Source organism: Rhamphochromis sp. 'chilingali', assembly GCF_963969265.1.
Source record: "Rhamphochromis sp. 'chilingali' genome assembly, chromosome: 17".
In the NCBI taxonomy this organism is placed as follows: domain Eukaryota; kingdom Metazoa; phylum Chordata; class Actinopteri; order Cichliformes; family Cichlidae; genus Rhamphochromis; species Rhamphochromis sp. 'chilingali'.
This window is the reverse complement of record NC_137944.1, coordinates 17,723,456-17,743,483: the sequence shown is the minus strand read 5'-3', so window position 1 is coordinate 17,743,483 and position 20,028 is coordinate 17,723,456. Positions and strand designations below refer to the sequence as shown.

The window sequence follows — 20,028 nt, the reverse complement described above, 5'->3', positions numbered from 1 at the left end:
GGTCTTAGTCCGGAGGCTCCTGTGGCGCCTCCCAGAGGGCAGGAGGGTGAAGAGTCCATGTGATGGGTGACTGGGGTCTTTGATGATTTTCCCAGCCCTTTTCAGACACCGCTTCCTGTAGATGTCTTTTATGGCAGGAAGTGGTGCTCCGGCGATGCGCTGGGCAGTTTTCACGACCCTCTGCAACGCCTTCCGGTCCGAGGCAGAGCAGTTCCCGTACCAGACTGTTTTACAGTTGGTCAGGATGCTCTCGATGGTGCAGCGATAGAAGTTCACCAGGATGTCTGAGGACAGGTGGTTCTTCCTCAGAGTCCTCAAGAAGAAGAGGCGCTGGTGAGCCTTCTTGACCAGCTTGGAGCAGTTGGTCGTCCAGGTGAGATCCTCGGAGATGTGGATTCCCAGGAACTTGAAGCTGCTCACACGCTCCACAGCCGTCCCCTTAATGTGGATGGGTGGATGTGGGTCAGCATTCCTCCTGTAGTCCACGATGAGCTCCTTGGTCTTCTCGGTGTTAAGCAGCAGGTTGTTTCTGTCGCACCACTCAGCCAGACGATCCACCTCCTCCCTGTAGGCGGCCTCATCGTTGTCACTGATGAGGCCAATCACCGTGGTGTCATCTGCAAACTTAATGATGGTGTTGGAACCATCAGCAGGTCTGCAGTCGTGGGTGAAGAGGGAGTAGAGGAAAGGGCTCATCACACAGCCTTGTGGTACACCGGTGTTCATTGTGATGGTAGATGAGCAGCGGTTATCCAGCCGGACATGTTGGGGGCGGTTGGTCAGGAAGTCCAGTAACCATTTGCAGATGAGGGAACTGATGCCCAGGTCTGTCAGTTTCCTGATGAGTTGTGAGGGGTGGATTGTATTGAATGCTGAACTGAAGTCTATAAACAGCATTCTGGCGTAGGTGTTGTTGTTGTCCAGGTGTGAGAGGACAGAGTGCATTGCGATGGAGACTGCTGCATCTGTGCTCCTGTTCCGGCGGTATGCGAATTGGTGGGGGTCCAGGGTGGGGGGGAGACAGGATTTGAAGTGTGCTAGGACCAGTCGCTCTAAGCACTTAGTGATGATGGGGGTGAGTGCTACTGGGCGGTAATCATTGAGGCAAGATGGGTTGGAGTTTTTGGGTATCGGGACGATGGAGGTGGATTTGAAGCAGGCCGATACCACAGCGTGGGCCAAGGACAGATTGAATATGTCTATTAAATGAATGATTAATATTTTGAGATATACGCATTTAATTTGTACTTAACGCGGATTGCATATATGAAATATATATTTTTGGAGAAGTTGGAGCTATTTCCATGGCTTTGATGAATCTGACTAAAGGAATGCTGCACTATTCTTCCATAACACCCACATTTTCTTTTCTTTTTCTCAAACACCAAGATACTTTAGATGGTAAATATAAATTTTAGCAAAGCTTTTATTAGGTTCCTGAAGCGACTAACAGTAAACATTTCCCAAATCTGCATTATAAACATAAACAGTATATAGCCGCCCTCTTCCTGATGTGTGATTTTGGTCTGATGATGGGTTAAAAAACCATTTTAACATGTTTCATGTGTACCTGTTCAGTATATAAATGAACGTGTATTCTGAAGGAGAATAAATAGCCCTAAGGAAAGACAGAAAAACAATGGGTTTTTGGTCAGCCAGCGGTTCATTGTCATTCTAGTGGAACAGATACAGGACAGTCAGTGTTGAGGCATATTTTCGTTTGTGTTACTGCGCTAAAAATTCAAGTAGAAAATGATGTGTAGTTACGGTGTTTCCACCGGTAGTAAACCGTCGAGGTTCTTGAACACACACTACCGTAAACGTTTCGCGGTAGCCATGGCAACAGTACACCAACTTCCCTGTGAGTGGACTGTAGCTGAGTCTGGCCTCATCGAAAATGTCAAAAATATCTGCTGTGAACAAACGGGCGACACAGACGCTCGCTGAGAACATTTCGAAACAAGTGGAGCACTGTGAGTATGACGGTTAAACTTCTCAAATCAATAAACTAAGCCAGCTTTGTTATAGCGGTAGTTCAGTCCATGCTAAGCTTTACGGTTCATTGTTTTACTTAGCAGGTATGAAAATACACACTGCCGTCTAGGTATTGTTAGAGCAGATGAAGTGTACGCCATTTTTTTTATGTTTCTGTTTATAGTCAGTAAAAAAGAGGTTGAGTGCCTTATCCGAGAGTTTAACGTCCTTGTGGCGGAGCAGAACAACTCTGGCAGAGCTGTGCACGGTCTGGACCGAGGAAAGTTCATAAGCACACTCCACAGCATCTTTGGACTTACTGATGACAGGATGACGGGTAGAGGTATTCAGTTTACAGTTATTTAAACTTATATTATTTACAAACCCAGTTCCAAAAAAAGGTGGGACGCTCTGTAAAATGTAAATTTGATCATTTCGAATTTGCATAAACTGTAGAGGCAGTTTTTTGTAGACTGGCAAACCTCGGCCCATCTTTACTTTTGAGGAACTCTGCTTCTCCAAGATGTTTTTAAAAAATAAAATAAAATATCCATTCATGTCAGTGACCTGCTGCCAATTAACCTAAAGTTGCATTGTTTCTTTTTTTAGTACCACTTAGTTTTGCACCCTACTGTTGCCCTCTCAGCTGTCTTGAGATATGTTGGTGCCATCAAATTTAAACAGAGCCAATATTGTTTTTTGAAATAGTAAAATGTCAATAAAATGGTGGAAAGTAAGCAAAATCTCCAAATCATCACTATCACCCTGTAAGTACAACCCAGAATTCTCACCTCCACCACCTTTTTCAGAATGATTAAATTAAATCTTTCAGTACGCTTGTCCAGGAGTACAGTTGGGAATGAGCAGTTTCTTCAGTACAAACAATTGAAATCTATAATTAAATCCAAGACATGTTGTGAGTGTAACTGTCTGTCATTCAGTCTTCAGGACATTTGACAAAGACAACGACAGCGTTGTCAGCATGAAAGAGTGGATCGAGGGACTGTCCGTCTTTCTTCGGGGGACCTTGGATGAAAAAATAAAATGTAACTTCTCAATCTTACTTTTTTTTGCTTAACCTCACTCTCACACCTTCACACATGTAGCTTTATCTACCTAAAAAAAATCCCTGTGTTTGGCATGGCTCAGACTGCTTCACTGTCTACGACCTGAATGGTGACAATGCCATCTCTAGAGAGGAGATGCTTCATATGCTGAAGGGCAGGCTCATCAGACAGCCCAATGAGGAGGACCCTGACGAAGGAATCAAAGACCTGGTGGAGATCATACTGAAGAAGATGGTGAGCTGTTTGCTGCACAGATATAACTGTTTACACATGATTAAAACAAACCAAAACACTATTTAAAAAATTCTCAGGTCTGTAAATAGTTTAGCAGCTCTGCCAATGGTGCTTCCTCCCACAGGACTATGACCATGATGGCAAATTGTCTTTTGAAGATTTTGAAAAGACTGTGAAAGATGAGAACCTATTGCTGGAAGCTTTTGGAACCTGCCTTCCTGACTTCAGGGTAATCTGTAATGAGAATTTGTTAAGCTCTTTAAATTTCCCCATCAAAAATTCTCAATCTTACAGTCTGCTTTTCTTTCTTTTTTTTCAGAGAATCGAGATGTTTGAGGGACACGTATTTCAGGAACAATTCGAACAATAACCAAATCACATAACTGCATACCTAGCCAAAACATCTTTAATATTAACCTCAATGGAACGGTGCTGTGATGCAAGATTTGTTTAATTAAGAAAAAATAAATAAATCCTGCTCTATCAAATCCGACGGCGTGGTTTGACCTTCTTCTCCACTGGTTTGATGTCTGGACTCGATGTCACCTAGGAGAGACGACGAAACTGGATTAACTGTAAAAAGTGATTTAGAGCATAGTGAAAATATTATTTTGTCCTTAATTACAACCAAAACAATATAATCACATGTACCTGCTTCATTGTGTTCCTGATCAGGCTGACAGTTGTGTTCAGTGACTCATCCTCCATGTCCAGTTTGGATGGTTCTGGTAGTTTTGGTCCAATCAAAGGCTCGTTCTGCCCAGAAACAGTACTGGAGGCCTCCTCAGCCTCTTCCATTTTGCGTTTCCGTTTCTCCAAGTGTGTGGTCCGAGGAAGAAATCTGACTGCCGCAGCCTGACGTGCTGACGGTCTGCTCGATAAGGTCTGTTTGCTCCTTGAACTCCCTTCTCGCTGCTCTAATGTGTCAGCACAGGTATTGTGCAAAGTCCCCATTTTATCCTCTGTTGGTAAATGTTGACTTTTAGGCCTATGGTAATGATGTTCTTGGGGAGGTAATGGCAGTAGAGGAAAGCCTAAATAGTGGCTGATGTTTGGAGTCTCCCTTGTATTGTCATTTCCAGAGGTCTGTTTGTGTGTGAGGATGTTGTCGTCTGACGTGGTAGTTGTTTCCGATGAAGTAGGCTCCTCTTGTGTGTCCTCTTTCTGTTCCCTTTCTCTCACTTTGCAATAATAAAATGAGACAGAAAAAAGTGTCAAAAATCCACATCATTCAAAAAGATCCGAGTCAAATGAAAATAAAAGTGCATGCAGATATCCCTCCCCGGATCCAACGCCTCCTGTCATGCTTACCTCCCCGTCTACAGAGACAGCGGCTCAGCTGGAGGCACGAAGAATCGCAGCGTCTGTGCACATTGGTGCACCCCCGCCCTTATGTTGCTTGTCTGTGTTTCATGGAGTATAGTGTGATGATATCTTTGCTCTTTATGTGCTATGGAGTGTTTTTGTGTTTTCTCCTCATGATGACTCATTTGTCAGAGTCACCATGGGCAGAAACCTTTTTTTTCTCCTGACCTTGCCCCTATATGTTACATATTTCACTGTCTACCCTTTTTTTTCTGCTGCCTAGTCTGACCTGTCTCCCCAATGTAAGTTTGTATATTTTATGTATTGTCTGTATGGTCATCTACTGTAGGTCTGTCATCTCAGCTGCAGGCAACTGCAACTGACAAATAAAGCTTATCCTTATTTATGTTAACTGAAGTTTGCTTGGACTAATGAGGAACTAAGAAGCTACTCATTTGAGTGGTGGATTTTGTGAGGCAAAATATAACCTATAGACATAAAATTATACCTCTTTTCTGAGCAGCCCGGATGACATAGCTCCTCCGGTCCTGCAGCTTGAGCCTGGTGTCTTCCACAGTCTCGTATTCGGGGACGTAGCACACATGCAGCACACCACCATAGAAACCTTTCTCATCCATGTGTCGCTTTGCTGCTCTGAAATGAAACCAAATTATTCAGAAGGTCCTTCAGACGTTGCCAGTTAGGCATAATGAACAGTCTAGTGACATCTTGTACCTGGCACTTGTGAGTTTTTGGAACTTTACGAGGTACACCTCTGTGAACTCCTCGGCAGGATACTCGTCCAGGGGCCTGTACTCCTCCACAGCTCCATAGAGGGCACACTGCTGAATCAACTCAGTCATAACCCCAATCGCTGGGACCCCTTGGACCATCAGGTAACGACTCTCTAAATTTATGGTGTAAACCTGCAAATAATGCAACACTTGACTGCGGTACACTGATGGGAAAATGCTCATGTGAAAACTGCGAACAGTGGTTATATTTATCATCCAGATGTGGTTAAGGCTCTCACTGTGGTTCAGTGGAGTCCATAAAATCCGGAAGAGAGCAAATGTTTTTTTAAAAACACTGTAAGTGACGTTCCCATGTAGCAGGGAGTGTCTCACACCTTAAGATACGCTCTTTTCTAAACAAAAGGGTCCTCTTACCTTAACTGCTTTGGCTTTTCTTCCTTCCCTATATTTTGGTCGAGAAATGCACACTCTCTGCTGTTCGTGATGTTTGTAAACCTCCGGGACTCTCCAGCAGCCAGAGCTGTTGTTGACGGGAGCCGCCATGTTTGTGGAAATTAACTTTTCACTTGATGCATTTCAAAATAAAGGTTCATTCTCGTGTTGAATAGGATTCATTCAAAGCATGTCGTAGTTGGACGTCTTATTCTGAAATGCGTTCAACCGAATATCGGCTACTCTGGTCTGGCACACACAGAGCACATCGATCCACTATGAGTTTGTCATACACTTGATGTTAGCGGTGCAGCTTCCTTGAACGCGAAATAGAAAACTTTGTGAAAATCATGTTTAGCAATCAGGGCATTCAACCCGTAACTGTCACTTTTAGCAACGCAAAAAACTGCTTTTTACACCTTCCCTTGAAGCTAATATCACAGCTTTCCCTGAACGAGGTAAGATAGCCTAGCTAACCACCTAGCACTATCGTTTAGGTAAAATTAGTAGAAGCTTTGTTGACTTAAACAATTTTTAGCTAAAATGTTGGCCCGTTCGTATGTTGTTCTATTCTTGTATTTTTTTTAACAAAATTAATGCTGCTGTAAATTAATTTCCGAGACCCTTTGACAGTTATTCACATTACAAAATAAAATGTGACTTCTGCAGTTTAGACCTCGCGTCAGGCTGCTCTCTAGATCAAATGAATTGGAAAGATCAGTTTTTCATGACTCCATTCACTCCACTTCGGCCCGGCTGGAAACGTGCTCTGAATATAGATAGAAGAGGAGCTGAGTCAAACACAATACTACAGCATATGGAGAGAGAGGGTAGTTAGCAATTAGTATTTCAGTATTTGTTTCCTTCTCGGTGGAGCTGTTTTCGTAGCAGTTCCTTTACGGTTTCACTTGGTGGAGACAAAGGACTAGGTTAGAAATAAATCCGGGGTCTAGTGTATCTTTTAAAATGACTTTTCTAGCTTGTATCCTGTTCGCTGTTATGAATGAACAGTGTTTTTCTGATGAAGGCTTTCTGTTTATATTTGCACTTTTTTGGCTAACAGGAATTCCTGGTTCGTGGCTTCCTCTCCTTAAGTTTGACCTTTACTTACAAAGGATTCAGAACTGGGTTAACCCTGTCATTATTAGTCTAAACAGTGTAAAATGGATTGAATGAGGACGATTTGTTTGCTCAAGCATGGTTGCAAGCAAGGATGGTGGTCATGGTGTAGTCTAGGGTAAACAAAAGGTGCTTCAGCAAACATGCAGTCATGTGAAAAACAAAGTACACCCCTTGATTCAGTAAAGCTTGTTGAACCACCTTTAGCTGCACTAAATTGAAGTAACCATTTTATTTATGTTGTTATTAGTGTCTGACTGCGTTGTGGAGAAACTTTGTCCCACTCTACAGTGTTTGCAGGAATTTTTTGATGCACAGCTCTCTTTAGGTTCCGCATTTCAATCAGGCTGAGGTCTGGACTTTGACTGGGCTATTGCAACACACTGATTCCTTTCCTTTACAGCCACTCTGTTGGAGATTTGCTGCTCTAATTTGGGGTCTTTGCCAAGTTGCATGATCCCATGCAACTTGGCAATGACTGTAGAATACTTTTGTATACAGTGACATTCACAGTCAACCCATTTAAGGTCTTTTTCAGAACCAGCCTCTGGAGTTGTCCTGTGGTCATGGGCCTCCAGTGTTCCTCACCTGGACTCAAAACAGAGCCAGCTCCAGCCTGGGCAGCCACAAAGTGGAGCTGTGTCGGCAGCTAGGAGAGAAGCAGGGCCTGACAGATGGAGAGCAGGTAGAGCCCCTCCGTGAGGAATCTGTTCTTCGCTGTATTTTCAGAAGAAGCTAATTTTCTCCATCTTGTGACAGTGTACAGTGATTGTCAGTTTCTGTCTGGACTTACTAGTTGTTTAGTTTACTGGTTTGTTTTTCCTCAGGGCTTCTTAAGGCCATGTCATCAGGTCTCATCATTGGATCGGGTGTTTGTGGAGCCTGTATCAGCTGATGACTGGGAAATCCTGGTGGGTAATTTAGTGACATACAATATGTGAAACTTGTCTTCATACAAGTTTGCACTATTTTACACATTCTAATAATTACAAGGTGACTTCTCCTTTTTAAAGCACACTTAACAACTATTAATATATCACTTTTGTGTGACTGATATCGCCAGGAGCTCCACAGTTCTGCGCTGGAGCTGCAACTACTGGATCAGATCAGAGTAGTTTTCCAAGATGCCGTGTTTCCTGTGTGGGTGGACAACCACACGGTAATCTTTATCCGAATAGGTCAGTTTTGATACAATTATTCTATGTTGTTTATCAAATAACATGTGACACAAAAATATTGCAGTTATAATGGTTTGCCTGCTCAACTTGAGTTTTAAATGTTTGACTTCTATGACTACAGTTTAATTTAAAAAAAATTCTGCACAGCTTCACTTTCTCCACGTGTGCCCTACGGTCGCCTGGAGCAATTCACAGAACTTGTTGTGTCCCCGAAGATCCGCGCTGAAACTGGCACCCACACACATTCTCATCTAAAAGCCAACCCAAACTCAGAAAGTTTTCACAGACAGCCAAACATGGATTTCTCCTCCCCTTCAGGACCATCATCAGAAACTGCCTCCTCTACTTCTAACAGCCACCAGTGGGGTGGCATAGCCGACCTGAAAAGCCTCTTTCATCATATGATAAAGGGCGCTTATGACCCAGTTAAGGAACAACCGCCTTTACCTGAAATCCCCACTCTCCTTACGGACTCTCTGTACAGAGTGTGCGGTGCACCTCCCCACTCTCTCAGCACCATAAGCCACGTTGCAACTAATGCTATTCACATCTTTCCTTGGAGCCACAGTTTCAATGCTAGGCTGAGTGAAGGTCACTCCTCAATTACATATGGCCTTCTCTCCAAAGTCCCATCCCCCAAAGAAACGAGGGACAGAACCAAGCAGGCAATGGAGAAAAAGAAAAAGGCAAGAGTTACTAAGGAGACTGCTACGCCTGAAGGAGAGGAGGTGAAGGAAGAGGAGGCCATGGTGGTTAGGGCAGTGTGCCATTGTACCAAGCTGCTTGGATGCAAGGAAAGAAGCAAGGGAGAGATTCACAGTGGAAGAGTATGGGTGAGTATGGTGTCTGAAGAGAAGAATATCTATAGTTTATAAACAGTATTTTAACAATACTGCAGTGCCCTACTTCTTTCTGTTTCTGTTAAAATTTTTGTATCTTTCATTTTTTAGATTCCAGAGCCTCTGGCCAGCAGGCTTAATATCCCTGCCCATTCAACAGTAAGAATTAAGCCAGTGAAATCAGCTATCAAAGTAGCTTCTACTATTTGCCTACAACCCCTAAATCCACTGGTGAGTGCTGGAGTGTACATCTGTGTTACAGTGTCGGATGTAAATGAAGTACAAGGACATATAATTTGTTCAGAATTGCAGAAAATTTGTTCAGCTTCTTTCCTTTCTGTCCATCTGATTTTTAATTTTTTTTGACATTTTTCTCTTCAGCCTGAGGAGGATGATGAGGAGATCCAGACAGCATTCCTTGGTTGGCTGCACACACAGAGTCACGAACCTTTAGCCTGTCTGACAGCACGGTCTGGCACCATCCTCCTACATGGAACTGATGGTGATTCATTCCTGCACTTCCGTTACAAGCCAAAGAAGTGTATTTATAAATCATGCACAGACAGATTTGCATATGGCTATGTAAATTTAAAAAAGGGGGTAATAATAAATATCTTAAATTAGCTTCTTATTTTTTTTTAAATAATGGCCCTTCACTTTTTATTCTTTTCCATAGCAAAGTTAGAGTTTGCTTTAACTGTGCTGAAACCAGAACCACAGACTGAAGCTTCAGATCAGCTGTTTCTGCTAGCACCCACAGTTATCGAGAAGAAAGACATACAGGTATCGCCATGCAAGTGGAGAATTATATATCTGTGTCTTTAAACATTTAAATGAAAACAGATTGCTTCATGCAGTTTTTATTAAAAAATTCAACACGTTTTTAAGAAAAAAAAGTCTTTGAAGTTGTTCAGTTATCTCTTTCTCTCATCTTCAGGTAGACAGAGAGCCAGTAACCACCCCAGCTGTGAAGCCTGAAGTTGAAACACCCCACTCAGAACTTCCCTCTCTTAGTATTCTTGGGTACGTCTTTTGCTAATTCAGTACCTATGCGTGATTTAAGCAGGAGATTGTTTTTCTCCATCAGTCTCCGTCATGTTTGGGTTTTTTTCCCCAGGGGGATGGATGAGCTTTGTAGAACTGGGTTTGAGTTTATCTCCCATAGCCTTCTGGGTAGTCCCCTCTCGAGAGAGCTGGGTACCACTGGTCGGGGACTTCAAGGTGGAGCTCTTCTCATCACTGGTGCCAAGGTATCTCTTTACTTAACATTTAAGTTAACTACTATTGCTAACACAACGGCTGTCAATATAATTCATTAACATAAGATAAATTGCTACTTCATAGCATTGATGTTTGTTTGTTGTTGTTTTTTTTTGCAGCTTAAGCTCACTGGAGAACACATATTAACCAGTATTGTTTTCTTAAGTCTACAACATGTTGTGCTGTAACTTCTCTCTTCAGGGGAGTGGGAAGAGCACTCTATCCCAAGCCTTTTGCAGGAAAGCTAGAGAAGAGCTGGATGCACACATTGAGGTGGTAGACTGCAAAAAGCTACAAGGTCAAGAAAGACTTCATGAATATTTGCTGTCTGAATGGAAAAGAAGGATAAAATTTTACTTAATTAAAAAGATGTTTTGTTTTCCTTTTAGGCAAAAGAGTAGAAACTGTGAGACAGAATCTGATGGACATTTTTGAACAGGCAGAATGGAGGCAGCCCTCTGTTGTTCTACTTGATGACCTGGATCGTTTGACGCGGTCACCAGCCTCACCTGAACATGAACACGGCCCGGAGGCACTCCTTCAGCAGCACATTGCTCAAAGTAAAATATTTTCTTACCTGTGGGAATGCCTTTTGACAGACAGGATCGATAATCATTTCCTACTTTGATGAGTAATGTTATCTCACTGTGGCTGCAGGCCTGCAGGATGTGGTGGATGAGGTGATGCTTCACTCTAGCCTGGTGTGTCTGATCATTACCAGCCAGAGTGAACACTCCCTCCATCCCTCTCTGACTGAGGTACACGGTTCCCACTTCATCCAGGGATTTGTAAACATCCAGCCACCTGATCAGGTCGGCACTCATCCACATCCATATGTACAGGGTGGGTCATTTATATGGATACACCGTAATAACATGGGAATGGTTGGTGATATTAAAGTCCTGTTTGTGGCACATTAGTATATGTCAGGGGGGCAAACTGTTGGATTGTCAATGCAACCCTCTTCTCCCACTCTTCACACACTGATAGCAACACCGCAGGAGAAATGCCAGCACAGGCATCCAGTATCCGTAGTTTCAGGTGCTGCACATCTCGTATCTTCACACCATAGACAATTGCCTTCAGATGACCCCACAGATAAAAGTCTAACGGGGTCAGATTGGGAGACCTTGGAGGCCATTCAACTGGCCCACGATGACCAATCCACTTTCCAGGAAACTGTTCATCTAGGAATGCTCGGACCTGGCACTAATAATGTGGTGGCGCACCATCTTGCTGGAAAAACTCAGGGAACGTGCCAGCTTCAGTGCATAAAGAGGGAAACACATCATCATGTAGCAATTTCAAATATCCAGTGGCCTTGAGGTTTCCATTGATGAAGAATGGACCCACTATGGTTGTACCCCATATACCACACCAAACCATCACTTTGTCGTTCCAACAGTCTTGGAGGGATCCATCCAATGTGGGTTAGTGTCAGAACAATAGTGGTGGTTTTGTTTGTTAACTTCACCATTCAAATAAAAGTTTGCCTCATCACTGAACAAAATCTTCTGCGTGAACTGAGGGTCCTGTTGCAATTTTTGTTTTGCCCATTCTGCAAATTCTGTGCGCTGATCTGGGTCATCCTCGTTGACACGCTGCAGCAGCTGGAGTTTGTAAGGGTGCCATTTGTGAGTAGCTAATATCCGCCGAAGGGATGTTTGACTAATGCCACTCTCCAGTGACATGCGGCGAGTGCTACGCTGTGGGCTCTTGCTGAATGAAGCTAGGACAGCCACTGATGTTTCTTCAACAGTAACAGTTTTCTTGCGTCCACATTTTGGCAAATCCAACACTGAACCAGTTTCACGAAACTTGGCAAGCAGTTTGCTGACTGTAGCATGGGCGATGGGTGGACTCGTAGGGTGTCTTGCATTGAAATCTGCTGCAATGACCCGGTTACTGCGTTCACCAGATATCAACACAATTTCGATCCGCTCCACACGTGTTAACCTCTTCGACATGTCAATGGCTGTGAACAAAGAGAAACTTGTAAATAACTCATGAAAGAATAAAGTTACGTTAAAACCAAGCACACCATTGTTTTTCTTGTGACATTACCAATAAGTTTGATGTGTCACATGGCCCTCTTCCTATTGAAAAAACAAAAGTTGTATCCAAGATGGCCGACTTCTAAATGGCCACCATGGTCACCACCCATCTTGAGGAGTTTGCCCCCTCGCATATACTAATGTGCCACAAACAGGACTTTAATATCACCAACCATTCCCATTATATTACGGTGTATCCATATAAATGGCCCACCCTGTACACACACAAGCACAAGTACACACAAAGTAGAAAAGAAAAAAAAAAAACACCAATCATTTTATTGTTTGCAGGCCCAGAGGGTTGAGATTCTGCGCCATCTGATCCTGAGGAAGTCCTGCCTGTCTGTTGAGACTTTACAGAGTCTTGATATCGGGGCTGTTGCTAAGGAGACAGAGGGATACACACCTCAAGATCTAGTACTGCTGTTAGAGCGGGCTGTTCATGCTAACACTATGCTAAGAGGACACAGTGAACAAGGTATCAAAGACTGATGAAATTCCCAATAGATCAATTTCAGGTCTTCAGATTCTTCCTGCATCATGTGACCACTGATGCTAATGTAGAGTTATTGTCCAGATGTATTCATTGTGCCCTGTATTTTGCAGGAGTGTGTCTGTCCTGGAGGGACTTTGCGCAGGCTCTCAAAGGCTTCACCCCCCCCTCTTTGTGGGGTGTAGACCTCCACACCCCCAGTGGATTTGGGTTGGACAGGGTAGGAGGGCTAAAAGAAGTGCGACAGCAGCTTATGGACACCATACTGCTTCCTGCTAAGGTCAGATGGCTGTTGCTTTTTTCAAAATGTGTTTTAGCTGCAGTGTGGTATAATGAGCTACTATCTAGGTATTTTAAACACCATAATTACTATTGATTGTTGTACAGATGAGCTTTGGAAAGCATCGGCATGAGTGGTGATGAGGGGCTCAGTACAGACAAAATGAAAATAAAATATTTGAATCAGCTGATTTAGAAACAAACAAAAACTACAAGCAAAGTAATAATAAGACTCCCAAATTATGTAATTGCCTAGACCACTAATATATTAAAACCTCTTTTATTCGAGCCGATAAAGCGTCTTTTCTTTCTGGAGAGGTGGAAAACCCGTTTATTCAGCTTGCATGAGTCTTATAGTAGTAGAGAAAATCCAGTGAAAGGTCTTATAACTAATGAAAATGCTCATTTAATTTACCTTAGGATTCTTCAGATCCCTTGCTTACAGCCCAGTCTTTGAGTTGCAGTATAGTTGCATCATCTAAAGGTCCCCCAGTTGACCCTTTTTTGACAATTATTTTGATATATTTACCTCAAATATGACTGTTTTGACGCTTCCAGTTTCAGTACATAATGAGGGTGTTTTCGGAGCGGTGGGTAACTTTGATCTATTTTTATCATGTAATCTTTGATCCTGTGAGCCCTCCGACTGCTCTGTGCAGTGTTGTCATCAACTCATCACGGTGGTTTTAGGGAAAAGACATGGCTGTTAATGTTTGAGCTTCTTCCTTTTTAACACTACTTCTTAAAAATGAAGGGAGGTCTCCCTTATATCAGCAGACAAGGCTATAATTCAGCATAATTTATTGCACAGTCACTGACTGTGGGTCCTTGGTGTGTTGCAGTATCCGGTCCTTTTCGCCAATCTTCCTATCCGCCATCGCTCAGGAGCTCTGCTGTATGGCGCTCCTGGTACAGGAAAAACGCTGCTGGCCAGAGCTATCTCCAAAGACAGTGGTATGAACTTTATCAGCATCAAGGTAGGCTCTGCTTCAGCTTCGTCATTAAAATAAGACTGCCCTTCTGTATGAGAGCAAAGTTTCTACAGCAACAAGAGATTTTTTTAAACTCTCCCTCCAGGGACCTGAACTTCTAAGTAAGTACATTGGAGCCAGTGAGAAGGGAGTCCGTGATGTCTTCCAGAGGTTAGTGAACTTTTAAACTCCTCCCGGCATCGCTGTTGCTGTGTTATTACCTTTTGTTGCAAGTTATAATTATTAACATAAAACATTTGAAGTAATGGTAAAGTATTGGCGTTTCACATAAATGAAATGTTTTCTTTTTATTTCCTTCAATCACTTCTTCTTCTGCCTCTTTCAGGGCACAAGCCGCCAAGCCCTGCATCCTGTTCTTTGACGAGTTTGACGCTCTGGCTCCCAGAAGGGGCCACGACAGCACAGGTGTAACCGACCGCGTGGTCAACCAGCTCCTCACCCAGCTGGATGGAGTGGAGGGACTGCAGGGTAACGTCATACATCTTTAAACTATACACACAGTCATCATCACGAGTGCTTTGTAGTAATCTGCTTTAACTCCTGACTGACTCTGTTGGGATGAGATCAGAAGTGTTTGAAGCCATTTAAAGTTAAGTGGGGGTTAAGTCTCATGAAGTCCATTCAGTTTTTTTCCCTCCTGGCTCAAATGGACCTTTGGGTAATGACAGAGCATCTAAGCATGACTTTGATAATTTAATGTTAACAATTTTGGGATTGATGGGGAAAAACAATATACGTATAATGGATGTTGTTTTTTTTTAATTAAATGTGATTATGGCCACTGTTTAGTCAATACATTAATAAAATAAGGGTGAATCTACACTTGGCAGGGTTACCTTGTACCATACCCTTGCACAATTGTCCTGCCTCTCCTGGCTGGCTTCCACTCACACTGCACTTAACTGTGTAGACCCGAGTGCTCTTCACTCTTGCACTCACATGGTTTCGAAAAACACTTTTCCAAAGTACAGTGATGATTTTATGCATTTTGGGGTTTGAACTATGCTGTTTTCAGAGCAGTAAACGTTCCTCTTGAATGCCTTATAGATTGCTCAATTAGTTACTTCAGATGAGCTTCTCATCGGAAAAAAACACTGAAGTTCTATGCTTGGGCTCAGCTACTGCCTCTTCAAGTGAAGGTTCACTAAATCATGACCAAGCATGTTATGCTCGGTTACAATATATCAAACGTGCTTCATTGTGATACTTATGACTAATATGAATATGCTCTAAACCTTGGGCCAGTACATTTGAACAATATAGTTGGCTATGAAAGGTTATAGAGATGTGGTTAAACCTTTTTGTGGACGAATTAGTAGCATTTTAATCTGTCTTGAAACATACTTGGAGGGATCTTTAATTCAATTCAATTTAAAATAAATAAATTTGAATTCTTCGTGTTTGTCTTCATAGATGTGTACGTGCTTGCAGCCACCAGCCGACCAGATTTGATTGACCCGGCCCTGCTGAGACCTGGACGGCTGGACAAATCCCTTTACTGCCCTCCCCCTGACCTGGTTTGTTGGTTTAAAAGAATATTAATAATTATTAATTAACATCACTTCACTTCTAAACTCATTATATATGTATCAGTCCTTAAAAGACAAAAAGTAATGTTGAGTCATGTTACATGAAAGATTCTTGGGTTTTAAATCGAGCTATTGTGTCACATTTCCAGGAGGCTCGTGTGGAGATCCTGAAAGCTCTGACTGCAGGCGTCCCCCTGGCTCCCGATGTTGACCTGGAGCAGCTGGCAGCAGCGACAGAGCAGTTTACCGGGGCAGATCTGAAAGCCTTACTCTACAATGCACAGCTGGAGGCTGTCCACAACAGCATAGGCACCAGCGCACCACATGTAAGTGTATTGTACTTAAAGTATTGTCTGATGACTGTGTTATTATGTATTACCTTAGGTTAATAAAACAGGAAGTCAGGGAACTGTTGTCCATTCCATTATTTATAGTTCATTTTGTTGCAGCCAAGCATTTTTTTTAGCCCCTCAGGCAAATTAAATAATGTATTTTGTATGTGTCTCAGCATGTGAATTGCTCCAGTTCTGAATCCATTATCAGTTTTCAGCTTAATTTAAATTATCTCCAACCTTAGTGACAAGAAATGTAATGGAATAACTTACCTGAGGCACAGTAGGCTTAAACTAATTTCAAACTGAGCTGTAGTATCACAGTTAAGACCCATGTTGGACACTACAAATCCTCGTGAATCCATATATATGAACGTCTAAACCCTCTCTTCCTATGTGGCAATCAGGAGCTGAACTCTGGCTCAGAAAGCGACATGAGCCTTTCCTCCATGATCTTCCCGAACAACCAGGGCAGTGGGTCAGACGACTCGGCGGGAGAGGGAGAGTCAGGCATGGGGCTGGACCAGTCTATGGTGGTCGTGGAGCCCAGTGAGCTTCATGCAGAAAACAAACACCACTACGGCAATGTCTGGAGACTGTACTTTGAGAGTTCTGAGTCCGAGTTGGAGAATTCAAAACCAGTGAGCACTACTACCACATAGTACAAGTGTAGTACTAAGTATAGGATTAAAAAAATGTTATCACTCATAATTTTTGTGTGTTTTTTTTCTTCCTCCGATCCTCCTGCTTTAACAGAACTCCCAGTGCATCTCTGGACCCAGTTCCATAAACACTGACTTTACTGGAGGATCAGTTCATGACCACGCTAGCTCAGTCAATCCTGCGTACATGCCCTCACTCCAGAGGGGATATGAAGAGCTTGGCCAAGAGCAACTGGAGCGACTACAACAAGAGATTAATAACATCAAGAACAACTACAGGAAAGCCAATGTGAGTGACTCCAATGAATATATTTGAGCGTCTGAATGTGCTGTTATTCTGATTAGGACTTTTTTCATTGTAGTTGGCTTCACTAGTCTTTTCCATCCTGTAGAGCCAGATCTTCCTATATGAGCTACTATGTATAAAATTACTTTGTGATTGTTTGTGTAGGAAGAGTGTGCTTATGTGCATCCAGCTGCCAAACAACCAGGCCTGCTGCTGCGCCAAGCACATGTGAACGCCGCCTTGGCCGTGACCAAACCCTCCCTCAGCCAAGCCGACTGGAAGAGATACACAAAACTGTAAGTGAGCAGTACAAATGAAATAATAGGATTTTATAACAGTTATTTGTTTAATATTGACTTTAGTATGCTCAGTTTATCAAGGACATCATAAGATACTTAGTGTCATCAACAGCAGGAAATTAAAAACATGAAAAACTGGTTCCTGACAGGTTGCGTCAATGGAGGACTAAAAAAACCAAACAAACAATGTGAAAAAAACAAATCTTAGTTGCAGTACTGTGTAATTTGGGAAATAACTTGAACAACTAAATGAGAGTAGAGAAACTGCACACGTAGTAGTTGCTGTTTTACTACTCAAAAACGTAACTTTGCATTCTGATTTGATTCAGTGTTTTAATATAAATCTTTTTAAAACTTTCTTTAGGTATGAAGGCTTTGGCGTCTCTGGAGACAGAAAATCTGTCAAATTTAAACCTGGACAACGTGTGACTTTAGCGTGATCAAACATTAACAGTTTAACCATTTCAGCCTAATTTTGACATTGTAAATGATTACATTGTGTGTATATAAAGTTCTTTACTCAGTTGGTTGTGAATTAGACTGGAAAGGCCTTGAATGTAATTAATGCACAGACGCACATTATAATGAAGTATAAATTATGAACATGTTTTAATTAAAAATGATCATTTTCTCCGACTTGTTTTCTGTAAGCATCTTGGATCATTTTAGCTTGAATGGGTTTCTTTAAACACAGTTGATTTTCTAACAAAACACTGAATATTATTGTGGGAAGTATTTAAAAGCTAAAGCAGGGTTGAAACTTTTGTCGTGACAGACACTTTGACTTCACAACACAAAAAGCACGAGTAATTAATAACATTAATGATGACTCAGTTCCATTAAACTACCTAATAAGCCATGACAGTGAACCAGCAAGAACAAATGTAGGAGCATTTCTCTGCTTTCTCTCCATTAGTGTGTCAACACGTCCGCTGCTCTTAGAAGTTTATAAAACTAACGAGAACGGTCAAGGTGCAAGTTACTGTGAAGTAGATGGTTCACACTCCACACAAAGGAAAACACCTGTATGTGAATTGAGACAAAATGTGTTTTGAAACAATGAAACACTTTCAAATATGTCACAGAACGGTTTACCTACCACTTTATTAGGTACAATTGTTCAATTGCTTTTTAATGCAAAGTTTCTAATCAGTCACATGGCAGACTGATGTGCAGTATCTGCATGTTTGAAACGACCTGCTGAAATTCAAAACGTGTGCAAAGGGAGAAACGAGGTGACTTAATTTAAAAATGTGGGAGTGTCCTTCCAAGAGGGACAAAAGGACCCTCTAATGATCCTCTACCTAATCCCACGAGCTAAGGTGTGAAAACTGGTGTAGGTCACAATCAGCCAAGGTTTTGGGTGAACCCATTGTGAAACCTTTATGACTACATTGTACCCCTCTTTTGACAGCTACCCTGTGGTCATATAGCTTAGGTAATGTTTTTTTTTAACATTGTCATGTTCAAGAAACTCAAATGGCCTCCACAGTCACCAGATCTCAGTCCAATAAAGCATGTGGGAGATGCCTTGGACATTCATCTGACAAATTTGCAACAAATATTGGAAGCTATCATCTCAATATGGAGCAAAATCTCAGAGGAATTTTCCAGCACCTTGTTGAATCTGTGGTAGCATGCAGGTCTGAATGCACTAACATTTCATTCTAAAAAAAACCCCGATATTTTGAAGTTTTATATAATGGTATAGAAATGTGTGAAGAAGTTATGGTTCATTTTTCTTGTTGATTTTTCTCTGTACATTTTTCGCCTTTATTTTTGAGTCCAATGAAGAAAGAAAACTGTGGGCTACAAACAGTGTTGGTCAAGTTACTTGAAAAAAGTAATCAGTAACTAATTACTGATTACTTCCCCAAAAAGTAATACCATTACTTTACTGATTACTTATTTTCAAAAGTAATTAATTACTTAGTTACTTAGTTACTTTTTAAAAACACGATTTACAACCTGAATAGGTGATAAAGCGATAGATCTTTCAGCCCAATTCTACTTTTTCTGCATAATCCATCATACAAAATGTAATCAAATGGAAAAGTCTCTTTTTAAAACTTGTTTTATTAGTTTTAATCTTTTAACTCTATGCATCAAGAAAAAATGTAATTATATGCAACATTCTCTGACTGGAAGAAATTTGTTTATTATTTAAACCTATTTTCTGCACATTCCAGCACATAAAATAAAATATTTTTTGTGTTTACACTCAGTCTTTCAAATAGATCAGGGGTGTCAAACTCAAATACACAGTGGGCCAAAACTCAAAACTGGAACAAAGTCGCGGGCTAACGTTAATATTTATTGAAATATATTTAATCCTCCAGATATAAGAATGAATCTTTTCTTATGGACTCAAACTGAATATGGAACAAGCAAAGCTTAATACTAAACAACATATATATATATTAGCTGTATAATACCAGTAGGCCAGCTCTAATAGTAATTTGGTTTGGCTTCGCGGGCCAAATGTAATTAGGCTGCGGGCCAAATTTGGCCCACGGGCCAGAGTTTGACACCTATGAAATAGATGCAAGTAAAACACAGCAGAAAATAAATAAAGTCAAAGACTCAGCGGTCCTGTTGCTCTATTTTCACCTGTATTGCAGGAGTAGGGCAGGCAGAGGTTTACCCTGGTGCAGGTGTGCCGCAGCGGTCAGTGGAAGAATCTGCGAGTTTCTCTGTGAGTTTCCCATTACGTCATAGCTACTCTGTGCTTGCTTGGAAGTTTAGGGGTTTTTTTTTCACTGTAAAAAGAAGTTTTCTTCCCATGCACAATGGACACTAATGTTTTTGTCACTTTTTATGGAATCAAACTCAAAGTAAGGTCAGTACTTCCACGCTTTAAACGCTGCACACTCATACTCTCTCCCACAATCGATATGTGATCCATTGTTGATCTGCACACAGCTGTTGCCACGAACGTC

At 41.8% G+C, this 20,028-nt stretch overlaps 3 protein-coding genes across 6 annotated transcripts; 2 read left to right on the top strand and 1 right to left on the bottom strand.

Moving 5' to 3' along the window:
* The first annotated feature begins 149 nt into the window (after positions 1 to 149).
* Positions 150 to 3,763, top strand: clxn (calaxin). Of its 2 annotated transcripts, none has more exons than XM_080863216.1 (6): positions 150 to 373; positions 2,159 to 2,317; positions 2,916 to 3,020; positions 3,124 to 3,275; positions 3,400 to 3,504; positions 3,595 to 3,763. In XM_080863216.1, the coding sequence occupies exons 2-6, from the start codon at positions 2,305 to 2,307 to the stop codon at positions 3,643 to 3,645; spliced, it is 426 nt and encodes a 141-aa protein (XP_080719342.1). In that variant the 5' UTR covers positions 150 to 373; positions 2,159 to 2,304; the 3' UTR covers positions 3,646 to 3,763. The 2 variants fall into 2 exon arrangements, with proteins under 2 accessions (XP_080719342.1, XP_080719341.1); XM_080863215.1 differs by lacking the exon at positions 150 to 373 and adding an exon at positions 1,045 to 1,973.
* Positions 3,666 to 5,887, bottom strand: rbm48 (RNA binding motif protein 48). Of its 2 annotated transcripts, none has more exons than XM_080863213.1 (5): positions 5,750 to 5,887; positions 5,316 to 5,506; positions 5,089 to 5,234; positions 3,927 to 4,456; positions 3,666 to 3,821 (listed from the first exon to the last, which is right to left on the bottom strand). In XM_080863213.1, the coding sequence occupies exons 1-5, from the start codon at positions 5,876 to 5,878 to the stop codon at positions 3,759 to 3,761; spliced, it is 1,059 nt and encodes a 352-aa protein (XP_080719339.1). In that variant the 5' UTR covers positions 5,879 to 5,887; the 3' UTR covers positions 3,666 to 3,758. The 2 variants fall into 2 exon arrangements, with proteins under 2 accessions (XP_080719339.1, XP_080719340.1); XM_080863214.1 differs by having other exon boundaries at positions 5,316 to 5,487; positions 5,750 to 5,883.
* A 204-nt stretch (positions 5,888 to 6,091) lies between these two features.
* Positions 6,092 to 17,720, top strand: pex1 (peroxisomal biogenesis factor 1). 2 transcript variants are annotated; one of them, XM_080863212.1, is made up of 24 exons: positions 6,094 to 6,225; positions 7,425 to 7,571; positions 7,714 to 7,797; positions 7,950 to 8,064; positions 8,212 to 8,897; positions 9,015 to 9,134; positions 9,285 to 9,405; positions 9,580 to 9,686; positions 9,841 to 9,926; positions 10,021 to 10,153; positions 10,365 to 10,461; positions 10,553 to 10,723; positions 10,821 to 10,975; positions 12,509 to 12,695; positions 12,824 to 12,990; positions 13,832 to 13,966; positions 14,067 to 14,131; positions 14,307 to 14,449; positions 15,395 to 15,498; positions 15,660 to 15,836; positions 16,250 to 16,483; positions 16,599 to 16,793; positions 16,956 to 17,086; positions 17,454 to 17,720. In XM_080863212.1, exons 1-24 carry the CDS (start codon positions 6,118 to 6,120, stop codon positions 17,527 to 17,529), a joined length of 3,744 nt encoding a protein of 1,247 aa, XP_080719338.1. In that variant the 5' UTR covers positions 6,094 to 6,117; the 3' UTR covers positions 17,530 to 17,720. The 2 variants fall into 2 exon arrangements, with proteins under 2 accessions (XP_080719337.1, XP_080719338.1); XM_080863211.1 differs by lacking the exon at positions 9,580 to 9,686 and having other exon boundaries at positions 6,092 to 6,225; positions 9,845 to 9,926.
* Positions 17,721 to 20,028: the final 2,308 nt, after the last annotated feature.